A 19221-nucleotide genomic window follows, 5' to 3' on the forward strand; every position below is an offset into this window, starting at 1 on the left:
CTGGGCCCCCTGTCGTCTTCCAGGCCACGCCTGGGCCCCCTGTCGTCATCTGCAGTGCGCCAACTCCCTCTGTCCTGATCTACGCCCCGCCTAGGTCCCCCATCCTCGTCCATGCCCCGCCTGGGTTCCCCGTCCTCATCCCGCTTGGGTTCCCCGTCCTCGTCCCGCCTGGGTTCCCTATCCTCGTCCCGCCTGGGTTCCCCATCCTCGTCCACACCCCGCCTGGGTTCCCCGTCCTCTTCCACATCCCGCTTGGGGGCTCGGTCTTCATTTGCTTCCCGGGAAGAAGGCTCTTTCTCTTCAGCACCACCACGTCTAAGTAGATCATCTCCTCTTCGGAAAGGTCTTTCATCATCACGCCCTTCTCCACGGCGCCATTCCCTATTAAACAACATGAAAAGGGTGAAAAGTGAAGAAAGGTTTATGTATTAGAGCAGCGGGTCCAACCTGTGGCCCTTGAAGGTGCACGTTATGAAGAAAGCGTGCAATTGACTGCAAGTTGAAAATACATTCCCCAACCAGTTGCTATTTCTAACTGGAAGTATCTGAATCAGCCTCATCACTGTCAAAAGGAGGTAGGAGGCATCACCTCCCCGGTTGCCCCAGAAACTGCTCTGAGCAGCTGTTGTCCCTTCTAGGCTACAGCTGCTCCCCTGCTGGCCACCTGCTGAACTGCAAAGAGAATAAGTCTGGCTGCTCCACTGCCTCTTCCCTGCTGATTTGTGGGAATCCAAGAAAAGCAGGAAAGGCATTTGAGGGGCTCTGCCAGAGTCTAAGCCCTGGCCTACACTGGCGGGGGAGGAGGTAAAAATCTATCTAAGTTACACAACTTCAGCTACGTTATTCACATAGCTGAAGTCGACGTACTTTGATCTACTCACTGCGGTGTCTTCACTGCGGTGAGTCGACTGCTGATGCTCCCCCGTCAACTCCTCCTGTGCCTCTTGGCCCGGTGGAGTACAGGAGTTGGGGGGGAGGGGCCTTACCCCGTCCGCGTCCGTCCCCCCCCCAGAGCCGCAGCCCCACTCCAGGCCCCGGCTCTGGGGGCGTGGACAGGGATGGGGGGGGCATGAGGTAAAAAGTTTGGGGACCACTGGTCTAAGGGAATGACTGTTAAAGGATGGCTCCCATCTCTTCCTCCCTGCCTCACAGTGCAGTCCAGAAGTTGGTAACCAACAATCACGTACAGGTCCATCACAGCAGCCTTGGAATGCTTTAACTGGCAACAGTCCTGTAGGGGTCATAATCCAACTTGGAATGGTCAGAGGACAATGCGCTCTTGGCCTCTCATCTTTCTCACCCTCTGTGCTAGGTGGCTGCAAGTAGGGAGGTACAGGATATTGACAGACTGACTATGCCCTCTGGGGACTACCCCATTCTGAAGTGATGCAAAGGGAGCACAGCAATGGCAGAATCTGCGCCATAATACTGATTGTGGCTCCCTGATCTTTTGAAATATGTTTGGTCCTCAAAGCTGAAAAGATTGGATACCACTGGATATGAGTGTGAGCTTTCTTACTTGTCATTATCCAAGATATATTGTTTATTTTAATGCTTCACCAAGTGCTCTATATACATTTGGCCTGCACCTCTTCATTCACAACAGCACGGAATACAGTAAGGATGGCATCTATTTTACATATTTATACAGGTCACAAGCCATGGTTCTGTCAAGAGGCGAAGGTTTCCTCCCAATTTTAGGAAATTAAACAAACTATTTGTGGGAAATGAGGGACAGTTTATTATAAAGATGGAGGGTGGTGTGTGTCTTTTAGGAATTACGAATCAAGGTCTTAACCTGGATTTGAATTTCTCATGAATTTGAAAAGTAAACATGCACATTATTGGACTGCTTAGAGGTAAACTACAAAGATTTGGTTAAAAAAATAATAATGTGGGATTCCAACAAGAGGGGAAGAGTATGCCGCTGTTAATTTGACACAACCCATACCTCAACAATCTTGAGAAATCTGAGTTACAGCTTCCTGTTTCTTCTTCCAGAATGAGGGAAGAGTACAATTACCTTTAACAAACAATGAGACAGCAATTCTATTCTAGACTCCTGTTTGCACTCAAATTGGAGAATTCTCTTTCAAGCTAACGTTTTTCCTACTGGTGAAAGGTGACTGTTTAGGAACACTAACAAAATTAGCTGTATGGGTGCTCTAAGTTGACAGAAGTAGTGATATCTATAACCATAGCAAAAGAAAGTCTAACTCAGATTCCTCAGGATCTTAAGAAGGTAATTGTAAAATACTGTGCCAATTACTTCTGCTAATCTTTGTACCTTCAAGATTGTGAAATAATTCTTCAGATGGAAAGAAAAGTCAGGAGATAGGTACTGATTAGGGGCAACTGGGAGCTCTTTCAACTGTGAATATGGCTCTCTACTAAAATTCCCTTTAGAAATTAAGTATGTTTATTGAAGTTAGAAAGCGAATTGTAATCTCAGTCAAACATACTAACATATAGGGAATGACAGGCACACTTGTGGGAGACTAACATACAGAATGTTCTATAGGGGGATATCTTTTTGCAACAAAAACTAATGATCAGACAAGATTATTATTCAGTTCATTACAGAATGGCAGCAGCCACTCCGCACTCAAGACTGCAACCCAATTTCCATTATAAGGTTTATAAGGTTTAAAGTAGGATGCCTTTGCAATTCATGTAGAATTTTTCTGCCAAGTTTCATGCTAATCAAAATGGGGGAGATCTGGTACTAGGATCTCTAACTTTTCCCCAATCCTGGTGGATGATGATAGTTTAAGAATTCTTATGCTCACTCATAACTCAAAAAGTACATAAGATACACACATGAAATACACGTCAGGCCTTTTTTCCATTATCAGAAGCACATGAAAAGCTATTTGGGGCTCCTCTGGGGAGCAATACGAGTCATGAAAAGCAACGGATCACCATCACTGATGTTTTTTTAAGAACAAGTTAGACAAACATCTATCAAGGATGGTCTAGATATACTTATTCCTGCTTTGGCACAGAGGGAATACACTACAAGACCTACTGAGGTCCTGTCCAGCCCTACATTTCTATGATAGCTGAAATAATATCATCCCCTCTGATGAATTCCAGGGTTGTCTTCTGGTCCCTCTCAGGAATTAGAAGTGCTTGTTGTGAACAATCTCTATTTTCTCTAAAATGGGTGATTTGGAAACAGACACTCCTGTTGAGCGTGCATTCTAGAGCAACTGCCATCTGCCAAAGACCAATCTGCTTTTTTGATGGAGAGGTAATATTTTATATAAATGTTTTTAGGGGTGATAAGTTCCTCACTCTGTGACACACATTGCACAGCCTCTATTCAGTTATAAACTTATTTTTCTTGGCTGTTTTGGCAAATTGCAGATATTATCTGGAAGATAACTAATTTTGTTGCCCGAATTATGCTTTCCTTTGTTTCTTATGTTGACCATCTTCCTTGTATGGTGATGGTTGACTCTCCATTGACCAGACCACAGGTTCTCAACCTGGGGTTTACAAACACATCCAGCATGTGTAAGGACTACCCTCTCCTTATGGCTAGGGAGGGGGAATCTACAATTTTTTCCTGTTGTAACACAGGGTCATGGTCCAGAAAAGGCTGAGGACAACTAGGACAAATTGACAGCTAAGATGACCACCCTGAAGTCCTGGGTAATCAGTGTGAGGCCTGCCTGCACTCTACAAGTAGTTCCACGATTATGGACTGTCATATGGCTCTTGGCATTTGAGTGATGAATGAAATGGTTTCAAGTGAAAAATCTACGTTTGCAAGACAATCTCTGAATTTCCTTACCTTTATTGGTGTCCATGGGACGATTCCAACATGACACCATTTGTGCTAGGAGCTGTAGGCATAAACTAAATATGTGTTCCTGCTGCTGCTCTGTGTTCTGCCCTCTATATCACTGCCTCTGCCTTAATTCAGAAATAGATTTCTGAACGTTTTATTCAGTTGCAGTCAAATCTACATTACTACACTAGAGTCCAATATAAATTAACACATTCCTTGTACACCCAGACTACCACTAAAACCAATGAGACTTTTGGGTGCACAAATAATACAGGACCCCTACCCTTCATCTTAAGCAATGTCAGAAAGTATTATGGCTAGATTTGGCTTCAATTACTCTCTTGGGACAAATTAAAAGAATTGGTCAAGAAAACGTTCAATAGTCTTGCATATTAGCCTGTACTGATTTTGATTCCTCTCTCAGCATTTTAACTGCATGGAAGAGAAAGAAAAAAGTTCTAACAGATGCACAGAGCTCCCAAAGACCAATATTTCTCCTTCTATGCAGTCATTCTCAAAATCCTCTCAGTTATCAGTGAACGTACCCAAATATCCTAAAATAGTCAGACCCAGGATAAGCATTTTAACAAAAGAACAGCCTCAAAATACTGAGTCCTTAAACTCTCCCTTTTCAGTTTGTTTCCCTTCTCAATTCATGACATTTCTTTAGATCTTAGTTTCAGCTTGCAGCATATATTTTCAGCTTCTGTAAATTATCCTGGATTTTGAATTTCTTGCAAGGCTTCGAATTTTTGTTACATAGTTCTTCGATATCTCTCTCAATTCCTTAATGGAAAATTCCTAATATGATAGGTCATCACAAAGTCTATATCTAGTCACTCTCTTTCTCTCATTTTGAGCTCTGCAGCAAATCATTTAAGTAAAGATGATGGTTGATTAGGCTGCAGACTTAGCAAAAGAAAAATCATGTAATCAGCTGCTGGTTTATTAGAGGTTTGGTGGCATCCGCTGGATTTAATGTAAAGGTTTAAATAAACCAGGAAGTTTAATTGTATTCAATGTTCTAGATAAAAGGATGCTTGGATAAAAGTACGATAGAGTTTGGATGGGTCTTTATCATATCTTATCACAAGTCCTCTCTTCCCCATTTGCATTTTTAAATAGCTATACTCCTTCTGTCTTACTTTGGAATCCTTACAAAGGAGTTTAAAAAAATCCTTGAGGATAACTTTCAAAGATGCAAATGCTGGCCATAATAGAGGCAAAGGCTATTCAGACTGACAACAGGAAGAGTGCCTACAAATTGGGGGCCCAACAACATGATGCTGGATTTCCCTCTACTTACCTCTCTGGTGGTGCTCGTCTCCATTCAGATTCTGGCTCAGCTGTTCGTCTCCAGGTGTTGTCAGCATCTCTATCACCCCAACGAGATTCCTATATTCACCACAGGTAAACAGTAGCATCAGCTTTGGTAGCACAAAAATACAGAACTTCTAATATTTGCAATCCATTCACTTGACATCATGCTCTAGCACCAATTAAGTTGATGTTCTCTACAATGTAACGCTTGAATAACTGTAAATTGGCTGAGCTAAGGAACAGACGTATCAGATAATATGATACAAATAATATTTCTTTAGGTTTAAATTCTAGATTAATACAACAAAAAGTTTACTAGAGCTAATTAAGTACATGAGCAATATTGTAGTGTGACTTTAAGCAGCAGCTAGATTTTTTAGCTAAGAAATATATTAGAACTCAACCCATAAAGACATTTTAAACTAATGTACTACCATAAACAGCAGCAGATGTCCAGTCACTTCAATTCAACTTTTTAAAAAGTGTTCTTCATTCATTACATGATATGACCCACTATAACCAAGTAAAACCTTATAACAATAAGTGTTTACAGGTACTCTGGATATAGAGTACCTTTACACATTTATGGGTCTATGAAGTCTATCTAGATGTCTAGATATCAAGCACAAGCTCAAGATGGCTAAAACAGAGCTCCTAATCTTCCCACCTCACCTCCTTTTTCAATCACTGTGAACATCACCACCATCCTGCCTGTCACTTAGACCTGTAATCTGTGCGTCATCTTTGACTTGGATCCCTCTCTAGATCCCTACATTCAGGCTATGTCTAAATCTTGCAAATTCTCTCTCATCCATCCACACCGCTAAAACTCTCATCCAACCTCATCTCATATCTCAAATACAACCTCCTTTTCTCTGGACTTGACAAATGTAGTTGTGCCCCATTCATATCCATTCAGAATACTGATGCAAAGATCATTCTTCTAGCCCATCGCTTCCATCATGTCACCCACCCCTCTTTGAATCCCTCCAGTGGCAACCCCTCCTCTATCGCAAATATAACCTGCTTGTCTTCACTTTCAAAGAAAAGCCCTCTACAGCCTTTCACCTCTTATTTGCTACTGAAATGTTGACTCTTGCCTTCGATTGGCCACTGATGCCAGCGTCCATTACCCACATGCTTAATTTTCAAACAAGCACCTTTGTGCTTTCTCCCCTGCTATGCCTTATGCTTGGGAGATGCTCCCCATAATCATCTGCAAAGCTACCTTATTATCCTCCTTCAAACTCTCCGTTGTTGTGATGCCTACAAAAAGATTTGACAACGGTTAAGCACCTGGGGCACTGATACTGCTGATCGTGCTGACTCATACTGCCTTATTGTTTCCTTATATTCCCCTATCAATATCAATCCGTTGTCTCTCTCGTTTTATAATGATTATAAACCCTCTGGAGGCAGGGACCATCTTTTTGTTGTGTGTTTGTAAAGCACCTAACAGTTTTTTTGTGATTCACAGACACTTCATTTTACACAGAAGCTATTTAGCATATGACATTTTTACAGTTAAATCCTTGGAAGTGAGTATTAGGCATAGCAATAATCAATGATCCATTTTACAAAGCGAAGTTTCTCCTACTATCAAACAAAAATAGACCATTTTTATCTAATCCTGAAACAATTTCATTTGCTAATGAAAAAAAGTTTCTGTACAAGATATGGAAGACGATAGATTTGCGTTATAGATTAGTCATATGAATGACTGATTTTCATATAGCCATCCACTCACTTAGAACAGTGTCCTTCAAAATTGGATCCAACTAAGAAAGACATTTAAAGCTACTTGGTCAATGGTGTTTCCAAGCCTCTAAATTTGTATTTCAATATGGGCTTTATGCCCTACAAAGCCTAGCCCCTCCTCCAGAAGGGATATATGGAAGTTTTTATAGCAACCAGTCTGTTATGGAAATAACTTTTTACACATTCATTACAATGACTCAAATAGAAAAAAGATGGTCAGTGAGAGAGTAGGCCTTTTTGTAACAGTTGTGATTAAACATTCAGTTTGTGACTGAAAAGTTTTCCCTGTACTAAAATATGTACATTTAGTAGTGCTAGTAAGTAGTACTAAATTGAGAGCCCCGTAGATAAAGTTCTCTCTACACAAAAGATCACAGTTAACTACCTAGGATCATTCAATCCTTGCTTTCAGTGAGTCTGCCCGTTGTGAAGGCATTTTTTGGGTGATGTGCATACCTGTTCCCTAGGAACTGGAAATCAACTTTTCCACATAGGCAAATTAGTAATGAACAAGAGTGTCACCTGGTATTAAATGAGCTGGTGGTTTTAGATAGCCAAACAAATGTTTGCTAAGAACCACCACTTTTTAAAAAATATTTGTAGAAGAGCACTTCTACTTGTTTCAGTATCTCCTTGAATCACATCCAAGGGAGGACCTGAAACAAGCTTTCCCATTAGCAAGCATTAAAAATTAGAAAGTGTCCAAGTTTTGTATAGGTAAGTTACAGGACGTAACACACATTTTTGGAATGACTTTATTATTATACCAACCCCCAAAATCATGACACACTTTAACGTATGAGTTTGGATTTTTTTTTAAATGGTTATTTCTAGTGTACTCTACTGAGAAAGTGCATTATTTCAGTTCGATTTTATATTATATTTTCAAAATGATAGCTTCTGATTTTTTAAAGATTTTTTTAGTCCTTCAACTCTTCTAATCTGATGTAGTGAGTATGTTTATTTTTATGTTTAGACTGGAGTTTCCCTTTAATGGCTATTCTGATTCACAACTTTAGCATAAGCCATTACAATTTTGTTCCTCACTAGTCCCTCCCAATTCATCTGCGCTTACCACAATTAAATCTATTCTCTACCCCTTTAAACATATTGGTTCAATTTGTTGACAACTAATTTTCTGTGGCCAATGAATAAATTGTCAATTGCTGACACCCAAATATTAACTTCTGAACTAGACAAGCAACTAAGCACACAGAATTTAACTAAACTTTTCCTTATGGGTTGCACATCTCTACACGGCTTTCATTAGCCCACCTAAACTGCATTTTCAACTCCTTACAAAATATAGAGAGAGGAAGAGCAACCAGCTGATTAAAAAACTAATCACAATACCCTTCTTGAAAGTGGGTCATCAAGACCCCTCCTCTCCTCTTCTCTGCGACGCTCCCTCTCTTCAATTTCCTGCTCTCTTTGACGTTTTTTCCTCTCTACTTCTTCTAGTTTTCTGACACGCTCCTGGTATTCACGCTGTTCCTGCTCACGTTTTTCACGCTCAACACGTTCCTTCTCTTCGAGCTCTGCAACAAGAATTTGTATTCTTTTGAAAAAAATAAAATAAACTACCAATAGAACAAATGCTCTCTGAGAGCAGTTTATAACTGGAGGAAAAAAGAGAAAGGGTAAACAATAGTCCTCCTCACACCCACAAACATCAAAGTAACCATTGTAGTATTTGTGAACAGCAGCATTCTTCTTTTTAAAGTAATTAACGTCTACATGACAGAAAAAAAACAAAATAATTGATCAACTTGATATCTGGCACAACAGCTGTTGGATATTTAATAAAGAAACCATGCAGATATCTATTTATTGCTGCACAAATCAAATTTATAAACACTAAAGGTGTGAAATACTATACTAGTTAACACCATAACAACCTTGATGTACCTCAAGTATGGGCAAGAAGTTCTTCTTAAGGACGCGTCAAAAAAAGCAACTAATTATTTCATAAGCCAGATAAAATCTTATCTTCATTCAGGATTTTTGTAAGATGTTTTATAAAGGATACAGACCTGACACTTCAGGGCTTCAGTCATCTATTAACAGCGGGTTGGGAAAATATTTGCCCTATGGAAAGTTATTTCATATTTGTCCAATCTAAGGATTTCCAAGCATCATCTTCTGAAGTCTCAGGTACTAGCCACCACAGACAGAAGATACTGGACTAGAGAGAACACGCCAATGATCCGATATGGTAATTCTTGTGTTCTCAGTCTGGCAACAATGTTCCCTCTATTTTTTTCTCCTCATGTACGGAAAGAAAGATGGCGAGAACTCTAATTTGAAACCTTTGAATAGAGACTCTCCAACCCCCATTCTTACTCTATCCCCTCCTTCATTCATTATTGCCTCTTCATTTTCTCTCTTCATTCCACACACCTCTGCCCCTAGTGTGTTTGTGTGTACACAGAGAGAGAAAGCCAGCAGGCTGGGTGGCTGCACAAGCATGCCTCTCACAAGCTGCACTATCTGGTTGCAATGAATATAGAACTTTCCTCCGAATGGAAAGGAACAGAAACATTTCCTACTATCCAATGGAACACAGTGACCTATACTTGACTTTGAAAGATTTTGGGATGGGTTCAAGAAGGAATGAGCTACAATATCAGTCTGTTTATTCAGTGCATGTCTCTTAAATTTTTACCTTTAAGCATTTTTTCTTCTTGCAATCTCTGCTCTTCCTCCTCCTTTTCTCTGTAATAAGAAACACGCCTCTCCTCTTTGCGTTGTCTCTTACGTTCCTCCAAACGGTTATGTCTTTCTTCTGCTAACCTTTCTTCGAACTGTTTGAGTTTTTCCTGAAAAATAGCAAGAGTACAAGTAAAACCTTCAGAACTCAATCCAACAGCTGGAGAGTTATTTAGGTCACTGAACAAAGATGCAAAGAACTACAAAATTAAACTTTCCTCCTGCCAACCCCCTTCTGGGAAGTTAAGAATAAAGGGATGCAATGTCTACCTCTGAGAAATGGAATCAGCATCCACAATGCTAGTGCTTTGTTTCCTCAGAAACCCAAGTATGATAAACAGATGCCCAATCTCTCAGAAATCACAGGTAGTGCCACAAAAAGAGTCGCGCATAGCTACCAGAAAGCTGCTAAAACCTCTTCCCTCTTTAACAGTTATTATAACAACAAGATAATTTAAATTCCTACTTTTGAGGAATATTGATTTTGACAGGTTCTCATGTCCCTAAAAATCTCAGGAAAAAAAACTCTGTAGAGGTAACCCCTAAAGACAATAGATACATTTTTAAGATCAAGTATCAAAGGGGTAGCCGTGTTAGTCTGGATCTGTAAAAGCAGCAGAGAGTCCTGTGGCACCTTATAGAGTAACAGACGTATAGGAGCATGAGCTTTCGTGGGTGAATACCCACTTCTTCAGGTATTCACCCTGAAAGCTCATGCTCCTATACGTCTGTTAGTTTATAAGGTGCCAAAGGACTCTTTGCTATTTTTAAGATCATAATTTTCCCTTCTAAATTCCATAATATTTATGGGAGGAAAACTGCTAAATCTCCAATACACTGCAGAGAAATTCAGAGAAATTTCAAAGTGCTAGAACAGGAAACTAAGTCACACAATTTCTATTGCATCTCTTCTCCCCTTTCATTTATCTAATTTAGATATGACCTGTTCAGGTCAGGAACCTAGTCTCACATCTAAAATACCAGAGATACCTCTGTAACATATAAGTGATCTGCTGAATCAACTAAAAAGACAGAACTGAAATACAAGAATTGTGTTGAAGTCTGTTCTTTAGATTAGAAACATTTTCGAGATTACTCTAACCAGATGAGCAACTCCAAATTGTGGTCTGTGCATTATTTGTGGTCTAGAAGAGCTGACTGGTCACATGCTGCTGGCTCTCCCTCATTTCCATCTGCTAAACCACATTGAAAGGCAGCTAAAATATATCTAATGTTTTAATAATTACTTTTCCATGTAAGCAACCGTGGTAGATGCCACAGCAATTTTAAATGACAGTGCCTGGGAAGCGACAGGGTCTGCCAGATCATCAAGTGGACATCTCCACTCCCATGCACACTTCATTAATGTAACTCTCAATGAAAGAACGAGGGCTCTCTGGAATTACAAAATTATTCTGTGGCTCAATGTCACATTGTGGCCATCACTGTTTGTCTTTTAAAGGGTCAACTGTCTAAATTTGAATTCTTCTAGATTGTCAGAAAGGGTTTTCCCCCCAGAGTTGCAGAAAAATAGCAGGGCAACATCTTTGTAATTTAAACAGACATTATCTTGTCTAGCTCCATTTGTTAATTCATTTGTATTTTTCAAGTGGAACACTGAACTCACAAATTAAGTCCTGTACTTTATAGAAATGCTTTTCCAACAAGAACACATGATGTTTTGTTTACCTGATAAATGGATTGTCGTGCTGCCTTGAGCCTAGATACAAATAAGTCTTTATCCTCCAACATCCTTGACATCCTGTTCTTATGCTCCAAGGCTTTTTCGCGTTCCAGCTGCATTGTGGTGATCTACAAATATGCAAAAGTAAAAATATTAACAATTTTTTAAAATTACATAATATTTGTCTTTATAACACAATCCCCTGAGGTTGTTTAACCCTCAGAGCCCACAGCCAGAGGCAGCTTATCAGACAGCTGCCTCTTTCTCTAGCTGGACTGACACAAAAGACATTGCTATCCATGAGTGGGAAGAAAATAATGAGAAACTGAAATAATCCCCTATGAACTAAATCACATCTCCCCTTCTTGGATTGAGCTGGACAAGGGAAAGCATACATATGGCACAGACCTAGTTTTTATATCGAGCACCAAATGATGCTGCTATATGAAATCAAAATATCCTTACCCTTTCTTCTTCTTGCTGTTCCCACAGGTCCATATCTCGGATTCTTTGTTCTTCATAGGCAGTCTTTATCAGAGGAATTTCTTCTAAGCGCTTTGCTCTTTCAAAATAGTCAATCTAAATATAGAAAACCAAATGTATTATAACTATAATGTATAAAATAAAGACCAAATCTGGTATGCTAAAAAAATATTTCTACTTCACCCAATATATTTGCTGCCTCAGTATTCCCAGCATATTCGTCTTTGAAACATGCAAAGTTGCACCAGTTTAATCCAAGCTGTGATTTTAAACCAATTTAGTTAAATTGGTGCAGATTTGTGTGTAGAGACACAAATCAATTAAAACCTGGCTTGTATGAATTCAGCTTGCTCCTGAATTCATACAAGCCAGCAAGGTAAACGGATATTGTTTTAGAATCAGTATAAAAGTGTATCCACACAGGGGTTCACAATGGTTTAACCAAACCTGTGTACATTTCTATATAGCCATGCCCATACTCTTATTGCTTTATATACCTTCTTTTCCTGATTCTTCAGACGTTCTTGGAGTTCCTTCTTTTCTTTCTCCAGCTGTTCAACCTGTTTAGCCATGATGAAGTCAGGGTCCAATTCTTCAAGATCCTACAATCATATATTGAAGTTAATAAACAGTACAAAAAGCAAATAGTTGTTTCCTGGCATAAATGCAGTTTCCTATGTTTACTTTAATTTTTTTGCAATTTCTCATTTAACTTTCAAACTAGTTGACTTTCTGAACATTTTTAGGCTCCTGTTAGTGTCCGTTGTGTAACTTGCATTCTACTTTGAAGACATCTCATGGATTTTCATCTGAATTCTAACTAAGATATAGTCCCGTTGTCCCCGGTACAATTTGGATGTCTATTTCATGTTTTATTACTAGGTAGGTATCTAGATGGTAGAAATCTTCAATCCCCTCTCAAACGGCTGGACTTCTTTCCTACATATAAATAGCTCCTATCCCAATGACTGATCAAATATTTAAATTGCCCAAATTGGTAGTCTCATATTTTTAGGAATGTCTTACTGACATAAAAACAAAACAGGTCGAGAATATGAAATTTAGGCAGCTGAACAACAGTACAAGAATCTAGAATAAATTCAATATTCCAGTAATAAGTTGCTTACCTCAATATCAATATCTTTGAATGCCTTGGCTCCCAGTTCAGTCTTCTTAATCTGCTCCAAGCGTTCACGAACAGTTTTCTTTTTGATTTGCTCATGTTCTTGCAGAATACGCTCCTTCTCTCTCTCTTTTGCCTCCTGGCGCAGTCTCTCTTCTTCAGCTTTACGAACTTTTTGAAGTTCAGCTTCACGCTGTTCCAACTCTTCTTTCTCACGCTGAATGTTTAGACTTTCAAGACGCTCCTTTCTCTCCTCTATAGTTTGACGACGAGCAAGGATACGCTGATGCTCTTTCCTTGAATTTTTTAAGTAAGCAGTGACAGCTAACTGATGTTGTTCTTCCTTCTCTTGCTGAATGCAAATTAAGAACAAGACAGAAAATTGGTTGGCATCCCTTTAAAATTCCCAAGTCATGAGAAAGTGAAACATTATAAAACAGACAACTCAAAGTCATCTTATTTCCTATATTTGGTAACTGCATGAAAAACTTTACTGAAACTGAAATCACTGTTCCCAATCCTGTCAACATATACAAGTAGTAGTCTCAAAGGGAATACTCACATGCACAAAAGTTAAACATGTTAAGCATTCCATAGTATCAGATCAACACTCTATGAAGTGTGTCCTAGGTGTGAAATTTTTGAACTTCCTTAAAAAAAAATCAATTTGGTCTGAAAATATTTTACATACCACTGTAACAATAATAGTTATGATTCTACAACTGAGAGATGGAAAAAACACTTTTTTCAGTTTGTTTTTATGCACTAAATAGCACTTTATGTATAGCCAGTTTCACTTGTACAATCATTTAATCGGTTTTCCATGTTTCTATGGATCTTTTATACAGCAACAGGGGAGAGAAAGTTGTAGGATCACAAAAACTGACAAGATGACTCAGAAGCAAGTGCAGTATCTGAGACTATTTTAAATTCATTTATAAAAAATAACTAGGTTTCACATAGACTGTGTCCTTTTAAATATCTTCTGCCATTTTTTCTTTACTCACCGCCCATTTCCCATCACCACACCTTAGCTAATCAGCCACTGCAGAGTTTTACAAAGAGAACAAAGAGAAGCAGCATGTACATTTCTTTGAAAACGAGGAGTCCGGTGGCATTTTAAAGACTAACAGATTTACAGATTTCTTTGAAGCCACTTACAAGTGCTGCTAATGGGGGAGAAGGCAACAGGAGTAAGGGGAAGAAAGTGGGGAGGGAGGAAAGGCTTAATGAGAACTTACAAAATGTCACCCATATGCATTGTAGTGAATTTGACACAGTTACAGAGTGTGTTGATATAGTAGCAAAGTTCTGGAAGTAACATTAAAAAAAAAAAGCCTACTTGGTTTACAGCTTGCAACTGTAACCACAGAGGGGGTTTGATTTTAAAATCAGAACATACACCCTGGAATACTGGGTTATTGCTTACATTATACTTATATAGATGGAAATTCTTGATAAATTGTGGTTGAAATATTAAGATTACTCTAAAAAAGGGAGTAATACTGTAACTTGTACACATTGTTAAAGGACTTCTGTCCCTATGGAGAAAACGTTTATTATTTGATAAAGATTGGCAACCTTTTGAGACTGCTAAAAATAAAAGTACACATTAAACACTATTATAATTGAAAAGTTATTTTAACCTCCACTATATATATATATATATATATATATATGGGTCTAGCTAGTGGGTCATAATAGTTGGGTCTCTTTAAAAATACTGACAGTGTAATGTGCCTATATTTGGGTCAAACATGGTGAATAATTATATATAAAAATATATATGAGCATGGCCTCAAGTATTGTGTACAACCATAATATCTACTAGACACCATTACATGTTGATCAAGCTGTATCTAACAACGAACAGCAATTTAAAGAATAAAATGTAAAAGCCAATCTCAAATCTAGTGCGATTTCCAAACTTATCACCTAAAAAATAATTGGCATTTTCACTAAACGCTTGTAAAGTCAAACACGTTGAATGTGAACATTTAGTAAGTCTAAACACATCAATAGTACAAACATGGAAACAGAAAATGTGTTAAATATCTTTCAGAAATTAACCCTGTAGGGTTCTACTTTTCCCCTGCTGTACAATAAATCAGTTACCAAAGGCTACTAAGAATTTAAAGTTAGAAGGCCCAATTCAATGCCCACTGAAATCATTGGGAAGAGCCCTATTTACTTAACTAGGCTTTGGACCCAGCCCTAAGAAGGCTTTGGTAACAGCCATTATGACAATCAATAGTAGTGCTTAATCATGCAGGTAGTCACCTCTAAATAATTTATCTAGCAGTCAACTCAAGACTGAAACACTACATGTACAAAATGGTTACTATGAACACAACGTAAAAGTCTAAAGACGACTTAGTGTCACTCAATACATATTGGTACTTTACGTACTGAGAAGCAAACTGGGGAAACGGTCTAGATGGAATTACAATAAGGTGGGTACAACACTTGATGAAAGACAGTACTCAGACTAGTTATCAGTAGTTTGCAGTAAAACTGGGGAGGGGGGGAAGGAGAGGGATTATCTAGTGAGGTTCTGCAGGGGTCTGTCCTGGGCCAGTACTATTCAATATTTTCATTAATTACTTAGATAATAGAGTACAGTTTGTGCTCATAAAATCTGCAGATGACACCAAGGTGAGAGGGGCTGCAAGTACTTTGAAGAACAGGGTTAGAATTCAAAACAACTTCCACAAATTAGAGAATTGGTCTGAAACCAACAAGAGGAAATTCCACAAAGACAAGTGCAAAATACTACACTTGGGAAGGGAAAAATCAAATGGACAACTAAAAAATGGGGAAAACTGGCTAAGCACTAGTCCTACTAAAGAAGATCTTGGGTTACACTGGATCACAAATTGAATATGATTCAGCAATGTGATACAGTTGCAAAAAAAAGCTAATATTCTGGAGTGTATTAACAGGAGTGTTGTATGAAAGATACAGGAGGTAACTGTCCCTACTGGTGAGGCCTCAGAGTAGTGTGTCCAGTTTTGGGCACCACACTTTAGGAAAGATGTGAACAAATTAGAGAGAGTCCAGATGACAGCAATAAAAAAATTGTAAAAGGTTTAGAAAACATAACCTATAAAGATGGGTTAAAAAAATTGGGCATGTTTAGTCTCGAGAAAAGAAGATAAAAAGGAGACTGATAACAGTCTTAAAAGATGGTAAGGGACTGTTATAAGGAGGATGGTGATCAACTGTTCTCCATGCCCACTGAAGATGAAAGCTTAATCTGCAGCAAGTGAGATTTACGTTAGATATTAGGAGAAACTTTCTGACTATATAGTTAAGCACTGGAACATGGAAGCATTCCAATGTGGAATCCCCTTCACTGAAGCTTTTTAAGAACAGGCTGGACAAATACCTTTCGGGGCTAGTCTAGGTATACTTGGTCCTGCCTCAGTGCAGAAGGCTGGACTAGCTGACCTCTTGAGGTCCCTTCCCCATCCCTATATTTTTATGATTCTAAATGTCCACTCTCAAAATGCATCTGCAAAACAAAAAAAAGTTTGCCCTTTTTTGTTTCTTTATGATAGGTAAAGATTAACTCAAAGATCTCGCTCCACCAAAAAAAGTATTTGAAAGATCAGGCTCTGAAACACCACTTTTTCCTGGAGAACCTGAAGAGTGACGTCACAGATGGAGGTTGAAATCCAACATGCAACTATCAGCCTCAACTGAGGGGGAGTTGGTTTTAAGGCAGGGAAACCTTTACCTCAGGTTTCTAGCTTCAGCTATGAGGTAACATTCCAGGTCCTTTACACTGACAAAGTCCTCCAGGAAGAGGAGATAAATCAGGATCCTATATCTTTAATTATATGCCAAAAAAAGTAAAAGAATGTTAAGGTTGTAAAATCAAGCACTCAGAAGCAAGGATATGCCACAGAATAAAGGTTGCCCAGGCAATCCTAATTCCACCATCTCATATGCATACATGGAATTTTTGTCTTCCCTCAGAAGTGTCAATAACTTACTACTGCCAGAGGAAGACATTACCAGACGGACCAATAATTTAATTCAATCTGACAAACCACCTATTCCTTAAATTCAGAAATTTACAAAACATAAAATTGACAAAATATCACTTTATTAGCTTATGTTTTTACTTAATTCAAAAGTACACGAATACAGCTCATCATTACAACTTGAGGGTATTAAAAACAACAGTTGGCACAATACTCTAGAATAATAATAATATCAATAAAATAGAGAAAGATGGAGCAACATATTACTGCAAAAAAATGCAACAACCAAGCTTTGGGCCACTCAAACCCTAGCAGTGCCCATTAATTTATTTCACTACCTATAGACAATCAAATGGTTTTCCTGTGCCATAGGAAAGTAAATCAAACAAACTATTAATATTTACAAAGACACCGACAGCTTCAAAACAAGTATATCTGACTAATCCAAAAAAGCTAGTGGAATTAGAAGGGTGGGGTACCTTAACTGAGAGGGCAAAAGGATGCTAAGACACATTTAGCCATCTGCTACTAATAATAATTTTACTACTACATTAAATTTGTACACACTGACCTTCCTGATCAGTTGTTTTGTCTGAAGGGGACTGGCAACAGTAACTACATATAGTCATGTTGCTAATTAACCTTCACCTGTTTGTTTAGCACATCAGAAATAACACTGCTCAGCAATGCAATGAGAGCAGGTCAATGAAATGTGCATTTGACTAGGCAAGAAAAGGTTGAACAGAAACAGTACAACAGACAGAGACACAATTCACTTCATGGAATGTTGAGATTTTTTTTTTTTTTAACAAAAATTTCAAAAACTTAAAAATACTTACCACTATGTTTGGCGGTTTAATGACTTCAAGAGCCTTAGCGAGAGCAGAGGACATAGCAGTCAGCTGATTTCTAATTTGCTCAGAAGGCATACTTTGCAGCTGAGGGCCAAGCGGGGCATCTTCCCGAGTTGAATAATTTAAATCTGATCCAAAGCTCAGCGTTCGAGAAGTATGATCAAGGCGAACCTTTACAAAATACATTGAAAAAAGATTCAGAAGATCAGGATTAGGGCACCACTGAATATTTAAAATGAGACATCAATTTGAAATATAGACAGTTTCAAAAAGTGAGTTAAAAGTAGTGACTTGTGCTTCCTCATTGTGGTTTTAAAAAATCTTTTTTTTTAATTATTACATTTAAATAATGTCTCTCTCTTCATTGTTGTGTCAGTGACCCATAGCTGGGCAAATGACAACACACAGGAAACAGTAAAATTGACTACACACAAAATACTATCAAATATACAAAATAAACTGAAAAAATAATTATTTCTTTCAGCTATAGTAACTTAAGTGGTACTCGTAACAACAGGTAAATACAATTCTACTGCCATAAATAACCACTGCATTGTCGGAAGTGTGATTTTAAGTTGACTGTGCCTCCGAGGCCAGGTCAACACACAAAGATGCACCAATTTTACTGGTCATGTGATTTTAAACTTATTGAGTTAATGTGATGCAAATGCATGTGACCCTTCTTAAACAGGTTTAAATTCGGCTTAAATTTACAGGTGCAAGGTGAAACAATGTAACCAATTTTAAACAGAAGTTTGTCCACAAAGGGGTTTGCACAAGTTTAACTAAATTTGTTTTAAACCAAGTTAAGTTAAAAAATGGTGCAACTTCAGCATGTAGACAAGCTCTAAGCGTAAATTACTTTTTAAAAAAACAACTGTCCTAGATATTGGAAATGATGTTTGAACAATTAAAGAACAAAACTGTTGCTACATCTGGCTTATATTCAACAGAACAAAATGGCTTGTAATAAAGCTCACCCCCATAAAGAAGTGACTCTCCAAAGTCTGAATAAAGATAAGTACGGAAGCATGGCTCTAAGACAGAGTCATTCAATGATTCTATGTAAGGAACATTGCATGAGGTGAAAACCAACTACATGAATAGTTCTTGCTACTGCCCTTTCATTACTGACAGATAACTTGCCCTACTTCATTCCACTTAAATTTGGCAGTAGACACCAAGAGTGAAAGCCTGATCCCAATGTAGCCACTAGAAGCTTTGCCAGTGACTTCAATGAAGCCTTCAAATGCAAGTATTTTATTATAGGTACTAACTAGACTCAACGTCTTCCCTAAATCAAATGAACAGATGTGAAGTGCTCTGAAATAAGAACAGTTTGTTTCTTCATGATCATATGCAAAAATATGGTAGTGTAGGCTACAGCTCAGGTTAATGTTTAATACACAAGTATATACTTCGAGTTTCAGAGTAGCAGCCGTGTTAGTCTGTATCCGCAAAAAGAACAGGAGTACTTGTGGCACCTTAGAGACTAACAAATTTAT

At 38.4% G+C, this 19221-nt stretch overlaps 1 protein-coding gene and 1 non-coding gene across 2 annotated transcripts in view; both read right to left on the reverse strand.

Moving 5' to 3' along the window:
• EIF3A (eukaryotic translation initiation factor 3 subunit A) overlaps positions 1 to 19221 on the reverse strand; it is a 47836-nt gene that overhangs the window by 6603 nt on the left and 22012 nt on the right. The window contains 9 exon segments of the mRNA XM_024206248.3: positions 3 to 381; positions 5103 to 5191; positions 8228 to 8412; positions 9540 to 9693; positions 11273 to 11395; positions 11733 to 11846; positions 12248 to 12352; positions 12878 to 13225; positions 17702 to 17887. Coding sequence (XP_024062016.3) covers positions 3 to 381; positions 5103 to 5191; positions 8228 to 8412; positions 9540 to 9693; positions 11273 to 11395; positions 11733 to 11846; positions 12248 to 12352; positions 12878 to 13225; positions 17702 to 17887 — 1683 coding nt within the window.
• LOC112111008 lies at positions 17449 to 17580 on the reverse strand. The gene has a single exon (XR_002908450.2). It is a non-coding gene; the product is annotated as a small nucleolar RNA SNORA19 (small nucleolar RNA).

This window comes from Terrapene carolina, unplaced genomic scaffold (assembly GCF_002925995.2).
Source record: "Terrapene carolina triunguis isolate 2854851 unplaced genomic scaffold, T_m_triunguis-2.0 Scaffold95, whole genome shotgun sequence".
NCBI classification, from domain to species: domain Eukaryota; kingdom Metazoa; phylum Chordata; order Testudines; family Emydidae; genus Terrapene; species Terrapene triunguis.